Source organism: Neodiprion virginianus, chromosome 6, assembly GCF_021901495.1.
Source record: "Neodiprion virginianus isolate iyNeoVirg1 chromosome 6, iyNeoVirg1.1, whole genome shotgun sequence".
NCBI lineage: Eukaryota > Metazoa > Arthropoda > Insecta > Hymenoptera > Diprionidae > Neodiprion > Neodiprion virginianus.
Window position 1 is genome coordinate 26,636,252 of NC_060882.1, and position 12,615 is coordinate 26,648,866.

At 39.4% G+C, this 12,615-nt stretch overlaps 2 protein-coding genes across 3 annotated transcripts; both read right to left on the bottom strand.

Moving 5' to 3' along the window:
- Positions 1-42: 42 nt before the first annotated feature.
- On the bottom strand, positions 43-7,960 carry LOC124307834 (nuclear pore complex protein Nup155). 2 transcript variants are annotated; one of them, XM_046769961.1, is made up of 26 exons: positions 7,326-7,960; positions 6,719-6,881; positions 6,487-6,624; positions 6,286-6,382; positions 6,058-6,221; positions 5,831-5,976; positions 5,490-5,755; positions 5,136-5,386; positions 4,808-5,061; positions 4,540-4,713; positions 4,341-4,446; positions 3,946-4,157; positions 3,751-3,848; positions 3,385-3,672; positions 3,189-3,285; positions 2,973-3,050; positions 2,579-2,775; positions 2,344-2,488; positions 1,977-2,212; positions 1,693-1,840; positions 1,432-1,539; positions 1,240-1,360; positions 1,041-1,151; positions 821-941; positions 444-566; positions 43-262 (listed from the first exon to the last, which is right to left on the bottom strand). In XM_046769961.1, exons 2-26 carry the CDS (start codon positions 6,837-6,839, stop codon positions 136-138), a joined length of 3,927 nt encoding a protein of 1,308 aa, XP_046625917.1. In that variant the 5' UTR covers positions 6,840-6,881; positions 7,326-7,960; the 3' UTR covers positions 43-135. The 2 variants fall into 2 exon arrangements, with proteins under 2 accessions (XP_046625917.1, XP_046625916.1); XM_046769960.1 differs by having other exon boundaries at positions 7,198-7,960.
- A 150-nt stretch (positions 7,961-8,110) lies between these two features.
- Positions 8,111-12,546, bottom strand: LOC124307842 (transferrin). Its single transcript, XM_046769986.1, has 10 exons — positions 12,255-12,546; positions 11,661-11,887; positions 10,884-11,187; positions 10,241-10,581; positions 9,902-10,152; positions 9,456-9,691; positions 9,082-9,361; positions 8,934-8,995; positions 8,573-8,841; positions 8,111-8,424 (listed from the first exon to the last, which is right to left on the bottom strand). Exons 1-10 carry the CDS (start codon positions 12,529-12,531, stop codon positions 8,332-8,334), a joined length of 2,340 nt encoding a protein of 779 aa, XP_046625942.1. The 5' UTR covers positions 12,532-12,546; the 3' UTR covers positions 8,111-8,331.
- Between the last annotated feature and the right edge of the window lie 69 nt (positions 12,547-12,615).

Genomic DNA, 12,615 nt, shown 5'->3' on the forward strand with positions numbered 1-12,615 from the left:
GTATTATAGGAAAGGATATGTTTTGAAGTTGTACTCCAAGGATTTATTTTAAAAATGTAAAGTCTTGTTGATTTATTTTGATACCCTTTTTTGTTCTAACATCAAACCATCACGCCGTGTTAGAAAAACTGTGAGTTACATCCGAGCTAACACGCTCAGTATCGACCGAAGTTTACTTATTAATTCATCTGTATTAGGTTTAGCGTACACCATAGTTAAACACTTCGAAATCACATCTTGGCATTTAGCCGTAATTTTTCTCCTGTAAATGGGTTAAAATTTGAAGTTGTTCGGACACAATTTAAGTATAGTTCATAGACGAGAAGTATTACACGTTGGTTTTACTGTAACACGGATTATGTCACTTGAAGACCGACACGAATATGTGAATTTACGATATTAACTTCGACTAACTACATTACTAATAAAATTTTGTATCTTACCTGGTAAATGTATTTGTAATATTGGAGTTTGTTGTAAAATAATTCACTAAATTGGCAGTTGATTCGATTAGGTGAAATTCGTTTCCCTCGGTTAGCCAAGTACGGTCATTTCCTCCAATCATTCTGAAAAATTGTGAACAGCATTACAAACTAATCTTTAGGAAAAAAAAAAATTTATAGTTGCAGGCGCCCAATTTTTAACATGTTCAAGGATATATGTATATGCATTTTATACAACTATAAGGGATTGTATTTTACTCAAACAAGAACATTTTGTCTATGACAGCTATTTTTGGTCAAGCCAAGAAAATTTGTCTCAGATTTTGAGGACTACTGCTACGCTAAGTATAAATATATGTATATAAAGCCATTCGTACTTATCATATAAGTCCAGAAGATCTTCTATGGAAACACCCATCTGTAAGAAGCCCGCTATTATATGGCTGTTTGAGACTCGTAATCGGCAGGCTCGTAATTCTAGTTGCTTTATCAGAAAATCTAGAAAGAATTCAAATAACGTGGAGATGAAAAACACGGCAACTTGATGACAGTATAATTTTTTTTACATGTTACTCAATAATAATTCAAGTTGGATACCAATTGGAAAACAATGGGGTGTCCCTGAGTACTCTTGGCCAAGAAGTTTTATTTTACTCATCAGAATTGCCATTTTATCGTCAGCAGAAGGTGCATTAGCATTCTTCAATTCTGAAAAATACATTTTTATGTGATTGATACACATATATACGAGTGAGCTATATCGTCAATTAGTTAATGAAGAAAATTTTAAAAATACCATTTTCAATTATATTGGTCCAAATTCCTTGTATTAACATAGAATCTTGATGACCAGAGCAATGTATAATAGCAAGTTTGCATTCCCATAATTGAAGACGTTCCGCATATTCTTCGTACAACTGTCGAAAAAATGCATTATTGAAAAATTATCATCTTCATGATTTTGTATTAACAGAGAATGGTCACAAACCTGTGTTATGTCGAGAAGAGACAAATTTAATCGCATTTCATCGAATTGCACAGAGTTTACATTTTGTGAATTCGGTGATTGTTGCAAACTGCAAATCGTGTCCAATATCTAAAACGTCAAAATGAATGTAGAGGCTAAGTAGGTAAATATCTTCAAGCAGTAAGGGGCACACTGATGCTTTTCCAGAAAGATTTTTCGAACCCAATTAATATGATAAATAACAGTATTGAGAATTTTTTTCCGTTAGAATACGGATTTTACCTGCTGTTGTATTCGGGCCACTTCCAATTTGTCTTCTAACTCTCTAAGGAAAATTCCAAGATGAGGAGCGTAACCAACTTGATCACTACGCATGCACACTACAGCACGTGCAAGATACTCGACTCTCTGTGCCAAAGAAACTTCCAACCTGGAAATAATGATGGAGTAAGAATATGAGAAATTGACTCTTAAATTGGTCAATATGTGTTTGAATGTTTACACACGCACACATGTATATATATATATCGGAATATATCCATGAATATTTACATATATACACATACCCGCTTTTCGACGCTAAGGCATCGAGGATTTTTGCTGCAGCAGCATGGTTCTTATTTCTTTCATAATATTGCCACAAAAGTTCTGGTGCGTTAACTCGTATTAGATATGCTTCTAGTGAAGTTACAGGAAGAGCTACGAGTTCACCATGTAATCCTCGATCTATCATCCAAGAATAAATTGAAGTGTGTAGTATTTCACACGGCGAATTCAGTCCATCGTCTATAATTTCGTGTAACTGTGAAATATAACCAACAGTTGTCGTTAATGGAACATAAATAGTGGTCCTGTATGAGTGTATTGAGGAAAAATGAATTTATATATATACAAAGAATGGTTAAATTCATAATTATTTGGAAATATAGGTACCGCTTCTTTTGCCGGAACTGATGTTGTTGAGTTGTTATGTTGTGGGGGTCCAGGTTTACTCGGTACAGTTGGCGTTAATGGATTAGATATACTTTGATTATAGAGATGATCTAACATCGCGGTAAATTCTTTGTAAATTTCAATTCTGCGGATGAATGGTGATGAAAGATAATAATAAATCAAGATTATTTCAGAATTATGTTAACAAAATTGTAAAGATTGATAAAGTAATGACCGTTTTACATATGCCAGGTTCCCTTCTTGATCATCCGCTGGCTCATTGTTTTTGTAATAATGTAGCGCAGCATTATTCGGGTCGACCCTCTCTGCACAGCAGAGGCATAATTCAAGGACACCGAAGTAAAATTGGCATGCCACAAACTGCTGGCAAACTGCTCCTAAATTGAGGTGGGGAGCTACCTCCTTACAAAGCTGATGGAAAACCATCAAAAATTTGAATAGTTAATAATTAACAAAAATTTGGTATTCCAAAGAAAAAGAAAAATCTAATAATTCTAAATGGAGTGTTTGCAAAAATTCCTGATTAATTTATCCAACTACTATTTAATGAAACTGAATGCACAATGTAACGAACGAATGACATATATAATTCTTGTTATCTGACTAACCTTTAAAGCAGATTGCAAATAACTGTCTTTTTCTTCTGGACTTGTGCAGCTCTTTGCTTTTAAAATAATCTCGTTCGCCTGAAAATAATTGCAGTTTCGCTAATTAACATGTATGATTAATCGAATGTATGAGAAAATTGAAGCAATAGCAATCTATGCTGCTTTAGTTTTCGAAGTAATGCATTTTTTTTTTTAGTATTGTTGACAGACACTCACTTTAGAACAGACAGCATCTTCATTTCTGTAGAGATTTGGGCAAACCTCACGTAGTTTGGAGCTGACTGCATCAATTGAGGCATTGTCTCCCAGGTAGCTGGAATGAAAAAAAATTTGTGATATTTTTATTTGAAATTAATATCACCAATACTAATTTAAAGTTTTGCAAGTAAATTTGATTCTTCATATTACCCACCTATCAATCAGATGAATAATAAGCAGGGAGGATATTTCATGGCCGATTAAAATCAAGTCTCTGTATGTCGCTGTTGTAAATTGGTTTATTTGATCCTTTGTCAGACAGCTGACAATGTTATGGAGCTGATTTTCACACAGTATCCTCCACAAACCTAGAACTTCGCAGGCGTGTGTAATAAATACCTTAAGGGCATCAAGGGAATTACGTTCTTCTATGATAGGCTCTTGAATGTGCGGTGACATGGTACTTTCAAACCCGTTAGATGAATTCCTGATGGTATTGTGTCTGAAGACAATGAATTTGTATTGCTTAGTAACAAATAGTTAATCCGTTATTTCTTAAAATGAAACGAAGGCTACTCACTGTTTAGAAATATTAGTATTTTTATTTAAGAAAGCTCTTAATGCCTGTAGATGACCTTGAATCCATGCAATATCTGCTGACGGTATAGTGCTAAGAATCTGAAAGATATTAGTTGTGTGTCAATATAGGAAGACAAAATATAAAATCGGTTCACAGTGCAACATCCAGAAACGATTTGATCCAAAGTATATTCACCTGAACCTTGTTGTTTACAGTTTCTAGTTTAATGCAACGAACATTCCATATTGGACGGAGTATTCTTCCGACATAAAGATATAGGCCGCCATGTTTTCCTGAAAATTGTTGAAGTGCTTTATCTGGGTTGGTTCGCATTTGTGAATGTAGTCTGTGAATCGGAGATCTTGCATCAAATCCTTGAGCACGAGGTGTTGATGTGCGAAGATCACCTGTCAAACAAGAATGTTCAAGTCCAATGCTTAATATTTGTATGAGAATAATTACTCAAATTAAAAATGAAGCATTTGAGTGTAACGAGACTATGTTATATGTAATAAGGAAAATAAATGAAATTATTTTATTATTAATAATAAAAATGACTACACGAAAAAAAATATATTCAACATAAATACCAGTTTGCAAACTAGAGAACCCGTAATGAGAGTCAAGGCCACTGGGGAACGTCGGGATTTTCTGAGCACCGTACAAAAAGAAGGCTCTCGTTGCCCAGTCGGAAAGCTGAAACACATTGATTTAAAAGTATGCTACTAAGTCAGAAATTCGATGACACTGTCAGATCATTAAGAAGCATGGACAGTTTTCTTTCAATACCTGTGCATTTTGAGAACTTTCAAGAGTAGCTAGGATGAGGCATGTAGCACACGCTTGTTCAGCAGATTGATTTTGGAAGTACATTCGCACAGCTTCGGTGTCTGGCCCGCGCTGTTCCAGTAAAAGTTGTCTGAGAATGTCAACAGGTCGTACTTGAACCAGTATTATAGCACCCTGTAAAAAGCACAGCAGTTTTTTAAAATACAGTCGGCATCAAACTGCATAAATTTATTATACTTGCGTGCATGGAATAGATTGAGCGAAATACCTGTGCTGTTAAAAATATGAATTTACGAGGTGCCTCCATGTGCTGCCTGACTAGTAGAGGAGGATCTCCATGTGGATTAGTTTGTTTCTCAATATGAACTACTGTTTCTCCAGGGATCTCAGCCATGGCCCAAGCAGGGCTATCTAATGGCAAAACACTCTGCGTTTCAGCCAAGTAATTAGTGAATGGGTAAGCATCGTTACTCAAGCACCATGCCGTTTCTGTATCTCCACCGCAGATTAGAAGAAGGGTGCCTGAATATGAAATATAATGGTGACATGAAGAATAAAAATGCGGTATCTAACCTGGCACAGGAAATTTCATTCACCTTTTCTATAGTGTGCCATTTGAACTTTTCTTGGTCTGGAAATGGGAGCATTAGCTGCATATCCTGGCGGAAGTCTGACGTGTATCAGTTGGAGACAATGTGGTCTACTAGACGGATTTGCGATTGAACTGCAGGTCAAATAAAAGCGCGTCCCGGTTGCTGCAACGGCAACTAAATTAAGATGGATGGATTCTGATTCTGCTAGGGCAGATATGCTGACAAGAGGTCGGAAATTGTTGCTATCCAGTGTTCTGCAATGTCGAATAATATCGTGAAATACTTAATGATGCATCCACCAACTTTAAGAGTAATAGACAGGAAGGTTTTTAAAATTATAAAGGTAAAGAATCTTACTTTACAACATGGACAGCATTTTGGACCAGCGAAGCTTGCGATACAGATGTAATTTTTGATGCATTTCCTTTGTCTATATCCCAGACAGCTATGGTACCCTTATCACCAAGGGTGTATAAAATATTTCTACTATCGTCAACAGATATTTGAACAATTGCTTCCTCTTCAGACAAGGCAACTGTGACAAATGATGGTACCAAAAAGGATAGCGGACCTTCGGAGTGGTTTATTTTTTTGCAACGCTTACCGAACCACGAGCTCTCAGCCTATGTGAATAAAGCAGTATTGAAAAATAGATGGAAGAACATATGGCTACACACTAAGAATGGTCTATCAGTCACCTGGTAATATATCTCGTAAAGTGAGCCATTTCTGCCACCAAGAAATATTCGACCACTATTGGTATTAGCTATTGTTGTGATAGCTATTCCATCAGTAGGGACTATGAATATTGGCTCAGGTACAAGCTGCATTTCTCCCGGTGTTCCTGGAGTAGAATGTAGATAAGTTGAGTAAATTATTTGACATGTGAAGTGTGTTTAAGAAAGAAAAAAAGTTCGACAATTACCATCATTGGTATCCGAAAATGTCACACCGAGTACAGATATTTCGATCGTTGTGGTCAGAATCAATAAATATTTGACATAACTCTGAAATATTCCTGGTTTCGGTTTGACCAACCCAACACTTATTATTGTCTCGTTGAGCCCGTCAAAATAAGCCACGTCAGCCCTGGAATTTTGTACTTGCGTCAAATAGGATGAACTAGATAAGCTTGATAAAAAATTTTTCTTACCCATTTTCGTAAGACCAGACATAAATATCACTATCGATTGTTAGCCAGGCCTTCGAGATATCGGTGAATAAGCCCATCATACAATGACATTGCATATCTATATTTTTTACTAAGGGTGAAAGAGGCATATTGAAAGTCAAAACCTATGAAATTGTAAATCCCACGCCTATAAAATATTCATTGTTATTTTTTGAAGGATACGGCCGAAGTGCTCCATCACTTCAGATGGCAACGGAACTTTGCCATGCATTCTCATCTGATTAATGGTTGAAAAGCTGATGGAAGTGCCGCTCAAATTGGGATAATCATGATCGTCAAGACCACTGACTGTTGGACCACCTGGAAACAGATAAAGTGATTTTCGATTACTATTTGTTTATTACTATAACTAATAATGAGGTCTTCTGCGTACTTATTACTTTGCTATAGTCACCTTGTGCGTTGTAGTGCATAAGATTTATTAGGGACGGAAAATTGCTATCGGCTGTGATGTGTTTGTCGAGCATTTTTCCAGCCATCTCCAATGCATCCAGGTGGATCTTCAGCGGCTCCATTGTTATACAATTAAGTGCTGTTATTGCTGCTATTGTTTATATCTGAAATAAATTAAATTTATATTGAACAATGTATCCATGAGCATTGCAACTACACAGGTGATTTTGATATACAACCGGAATAGAGGCAGACCGTTTACATTCTCGAAGCGACAATTGATTGTTATTCAGAAAATATTTGGTGCGTGAAATAAATTAGAAGTCCAATTGAATCAGGAACCAGAGGTGATTAATAAATTAAGATGAAGACAATAGAAGTGTATCAGTTATAACAAGAATTTATTCAAATTAATAAATTAATTCATCTAGACCGCTGAACGAATGGAATCAAGTACTTGGAATTGACGTTTGAGGTTACCTTCGTCGCATGTCGTCAGAACGGTAGCTCAGACATGAATAATAAAAGACTTTTGAATTATTTTAAAGTATAATCGTTTACTAGTTCAACTGAGAAACCTTTATAGGTCAAATCCTGTTGTTACTTACTTAAGAAACCGTTGTTTATAGTTTCACCCTACAGTAGTGTTGGTGCCGGCTTTGGCGGGTAAGTACAGTGATCGAACGCAAATGCATGTAAATTTGATTTTTCCATACGTGTTGCGGAGATATGACGATCGATTAATTATGAATTATTTACAGATATTCAATGATCTCACACAACCAATAGATATCACAATTCGTAATCCGTTATAATCGTTGCTTAATTCACAGCCTAACCACACGCACGAGGGAGCCATGCACAATGGCCGCTTCTCACGCCGCTACAGCTGGTTCGGCGGTTAGCCAATCACGTCACAGCACATTATCATCGGCCAATGGCGTGCATACCAGCTTAGAGGGGGAGATTTCAATTTCGCATTGTGTACTGAAACATTAATAAATTTTGAAAGATTCAGACCCACTTAAAGTTAAGAAGAGTGATGATGTATGTACTTAGAAGAAAGAGACTTAGTTTAAACACAGTTCTACTGAAACATGTAGCTGCATCGTTGACTGAAGTATATATCTTCGGTTAACGGTTCCATGAAAACAATACATGAACAAAAAACGTGATGTATTATGATATCTAATTTATGTAACATATGAACTTTCGCTAGCTTTCATGCTTATAGAAAAATAGAATAAGTTGATTAGTGCGTGTATAATGTCTCACTACCAGAAACTCATGCATCGGATTCTAATCATTTGGTAAGTTTAAATAAATGAAAAGTATCGATACAAATACAGTGGCAATTTTTCGGTAATAAATAAGGGAATGCTCAAGTCTCTGATCAGATGATCACACAAGATGTATTTTAGTGACAACAATTTCGAGTCTGATACGTTTTATATTTAAATTATATATAAAGGTATCTTATTCGTATAAGTCATATAAAAATTTCGATACGAGTGGCGGCTTACATATTATGTTACAACACTTATAGCTTAATGCGTTTATACGATTAGTTGTAAATATTCATTCCTTGGCCAGCTTCTGTCATGCGCTGATTCCTTACGAGGCGATGTTGTATTCCTGTTGAGTCGTTGCCCAGGTGCCCCACGATTCCCAGGTGTCGTCAACGGATTTCAGGTCGATGGCATCGTCCTGTAAATGAAAATTGTATAAAATAATCTCCAACCCCGTAGAATGTGAAAAAACATCGGTTTTCAAACCCGAATTTCAAAAGAAGTGAAATGACTTCTTTCTTTCACATATCCGATCACTGATGTCTGTAAGACCAATATCAAATCACCTTGAAAATGAGATTGGATTTGCCATCCCAGTTTCCGAAAAGTGAAAAGAGCTCAGGGCTTTCAGCGTAGGTAGAGCTAGCGTCTAGAATTCCATGGATGAATTCACGGCGAGCATTTTCACTCCTACTACCAGAGATGACGATGACTCGCGGGGGTTCGACACCGAGATTGCACCTTTTACCATCTTCAATCGGGGCGCGACCACCATTTGCACAGAGGAGCTCGAAGTCCGATCCCTTTGGAATTTGGTCGGGCGTGCCAAGTTTATCTGAAAGATCAAATGAAAAATGATCGATTCGAGCGAGTATGCAAACACTCAAGTTCCGCGGTAAAAATCCTCGAAACGAACGAAATTCTCACCAAGTTGAAACAGCGCCGTGTAAGAAACGAAGGCGACATCTCCGTTTCCGGCAATGAGACACCTGTGTAAAGTAAATAAGAGACCAGTGAATATGAAAAAAGTGAAATAATCGCGAAGTGGATAAACCCGTAATATGCAATGGCGTACCTCAGTGCTCCCAGATCGCCGTTGAAGGCTTCAGCTTCTATGGGCTTACACTTAGTCTCTTGGATGATCTTGTCGGAGCCGGAAGCGATGTTTCCGGCACACTGCGAGCAGAGTTTCGATTGCTGAGGTGCTCCGGGTGCGCAACTTCCGGAAAAGAATTCCGCCAAATCGTCAGGATTTGTGATCTGCTTGGTTGCCTTCAGCGCGTGAACGGGAGCCGACCATCCAGCAAAACTGCCCTTGTAGCCGTTGTGGCAGGATTTTTTGCCCTTCAGGTCGACTAAACGTTAAGAAAGTTTGAAAAAATTACTGTCGTGACTATGTCACGTTGTTGACACGTATCGTAACAACGGTATGATCAAACATATCCATACCCAAGTTGTTGATGGAGCTCGTCTTCTTCACGACGGCAACCGCCGGTCTTTCACTTTCTTTCGTTGCACCTTCGCCGTACTTTTCAGCAATTATAGGTTTCGCGTCGTACTCTTTCATTGCCTTGTCCACCAAACCACCATCGATTGAGACTATGTCGGCTTTGCCGTCTTTAACTGACTTCAGGCACGTATCCACGTCCTTCTCAAGGAGACATTCCAGCTTGGGTCTCACATCCCTGTCGGGAGGCATAAATTATGACGCAAATATCTCAGGCAATTACCAAATACGAATTCTCAAATTTCTAATCGGCATACTAGGTATAATTGCGAGATTAAAATCCAATTAATATATTGCACATCGACTATAAACGAAAGTACTTTAACTTAATCATGGTATAGTTACTGTAAAATGAACTTCAATTCCAGCAATAGCACATTTTAATTACCTGGAGAACGCTGCTCTGGCAAAGGCATTGCACTTGTCGAGAGCTTCCGTGGACCAAACACACCATTTGGCACTCTTCATCGGACCGCCGAAGTCCCTTTCAATGACGTCGGTGTAGTTAGCCTTGTTCAAGTGTTCGAGGGGTTGAATGGGATCGGTCTTAACCGGAAGAGTCTTGGTATCCAAAAGCATGAGGTCCTTCCACCAGCTGGCATTCTTCTGCTCGCCGAGACTTCCGAGTCCGGTTATTTCCTGAAAGAATTCCAATCGCTCGTAGGATCGAATCGGCAAACTCCCCGCAACTTAAATCATGATCGATCAACGCGCGAACATCACTCACATCTTGAACGGCCTTGATGTTGGATACGCCTCCGTTTACCATGTATCCTTGCCATGGTCTCGCCGCCCATACGCAGGGTTTCGTCTCAGCGTCAATTGGCACCTTACTTCCGTCGGGACAGAAGTACCGGAAGTCGGCTGGATTCTTAGTCGCGGTTTTTGCCGGCGTGTTGCCGACGGGCAGGCCGAAGAAACGTTTAACGAATATCACCTTGGTCCAGGCTACCTGTCCACCCCCGAAGGCCAAGCACTTCAAAGCTCCTTCGTATCCGGAGTACTCGTCGGGGTAATCGCATAGCTGAGGATTTTTGCAGCGGGCGCAAAGGTTGGAATACGACGCCTCTGTGGAAGGAAATGGATATATGTATAATGGTGGGTCAAAGTCTAAGGATCATCAAGTTTTCCCGCATTAACATTGGACTTGAGATGAAAAATCGACATCTGTACAAGCTCTTGTTCGACACAATCGTAATTATTTTTCTTTGCTTCTCAGAAAATTCACTGTAGCCTATGAATCCGACCTTCACACATGATAAATTCTGGATGTTTGTAACTATCTCGTAATCAAACTACCCAGAAGTTGTAGTGATTTCGAATTACAAACCACCTTATGAACGGTGAGATATTTCATAATCACGGCTTACTCAGACGTTGATTGATGTCTGGATCCGCGGACCAGCTTCCGACGAGACAACCTTCGCTGAAGAAGTTGCTGAGGGCTCGAAGTTCGTTTTCCCTAGAGGAGAATCTCGGGTCGCTGAGGTTAGTCAGCAGGCCCATAGCCGTCAGTTTCGTTATCGGTATCTTGTATCCAACGTTGCGTCCGATTCCAGTATGGCAAGACTTGAGCCCGCGTAATCCTTGCGGGGAGTTTATGTCCTGGTCCTTGTGGATCACTGCGACGGCTTCGTACCTGTACGGCGCATCCGGCTCCTCTTTGGTCCTGATCTGCAAGTCGTTCGTACAAGAAAAAAACGGTGAAACATAGTCGACCACGCCCTACGCGTATATGATGGAATGCAAACGAGTCGAATAATATTTTATAACACGTTACACCTGCGACGCGGACCGGTCCGTAAAATTTCAGTAAGCTACTACAGTGTATGTGCGTACCTGGCCAACTTGGCTGGAAACTTTATTTATGTATCTACGTGTACGGCACACAAACTTAGTTTATTATTATTGAATTATTCTTTTATTTTCTCTTCTTTTTCACACGGAGAATCAGGTTTAAAAATAATTCATTATTCTCGTCATGCGATTCGGCTTGGCGTTCGTGCTTAATATAATCATTTGTAATAAAATATGTGTGCGAGATTTGCGCTTCAACACCATTGCTAGACGGACGTATAAGAAGTAATTTTAACGTCTCGACTTTGGCACGGATGATAGTTTTATTATCGTCAGGTATATCGTATTACCTGTTCAACAAGGTTGTACCCTGCTTCGGCCGCAATCCTGTTCTTCCCTGCAAGGTACATATCCTCAGGATCGACGGCGACGATGTCAGCCTCTTTTCTGCCAACCTTTTCAATGCAATCATAGCGATCCCTGCCAGCTATGCAGGCGATGGGAATCCCCTGTCTTCCGGAGTCTTCGATCATCTGGACGCAGTCTTTCCAGTATATTTGCGGTACACACATCGTGACTTTGAAACGAAAAAAAACACGCGTCAGTTTTACATTTACTTTAAGAATTGTTTTTCATCCATTTGTAACAGGTATCCAAAATTAACCGAACGACGACAGTTATTGCTGCAGCGGTGCAATTAGTTCGATGCCGCAAGGTAAAAGAATGCGCAGTAATGCATTCGAAAACCAGTCATCTAGAAAATATTTGACTACTTGGTGGTAAACAAGTCGGTGGTGCGATCAGCTCGATAGTTATCGAGTTGAGTTGAAAAAAAGTCTCTCAAAAAGAAGATCGGAATCTATGGGATCTTTTGGTCCTTATAATATTCCTCCTGCGGTACAGTGCTTGCAAGAAATGGTAAATGTGTAAGAAAAGGAACTCACAAACAGGGGCGGCGGCATCGCGACGCCTCCTGAAGAAGGTCGAGTCCGCGAAGGCGAAGCTGAGGGCCACTAAGGCCACCAAGATGACCCGACGGGGCGCCATCTTCTTCTGTGATAACGCGCAGTAGAAAAAACTCAAAGGTTGAAACACTGGAGTGGCGAGGAGTGTTGCACGTTTGACAAGCAGGAGGTTGCTTGGCCAGGAGGAGGATGGCTCGAGCTTCTTATATATGCAAGTGTCGGTCTTCGGTGGGTCCGGGGCGGAGGCTGAGGTCATGATGGTGGGGATGAAACTCGCACACTTCGCCCACGGTACTACACCTTATCAATTGGAACTTATTTCTCGGTGATTCCCACAGCA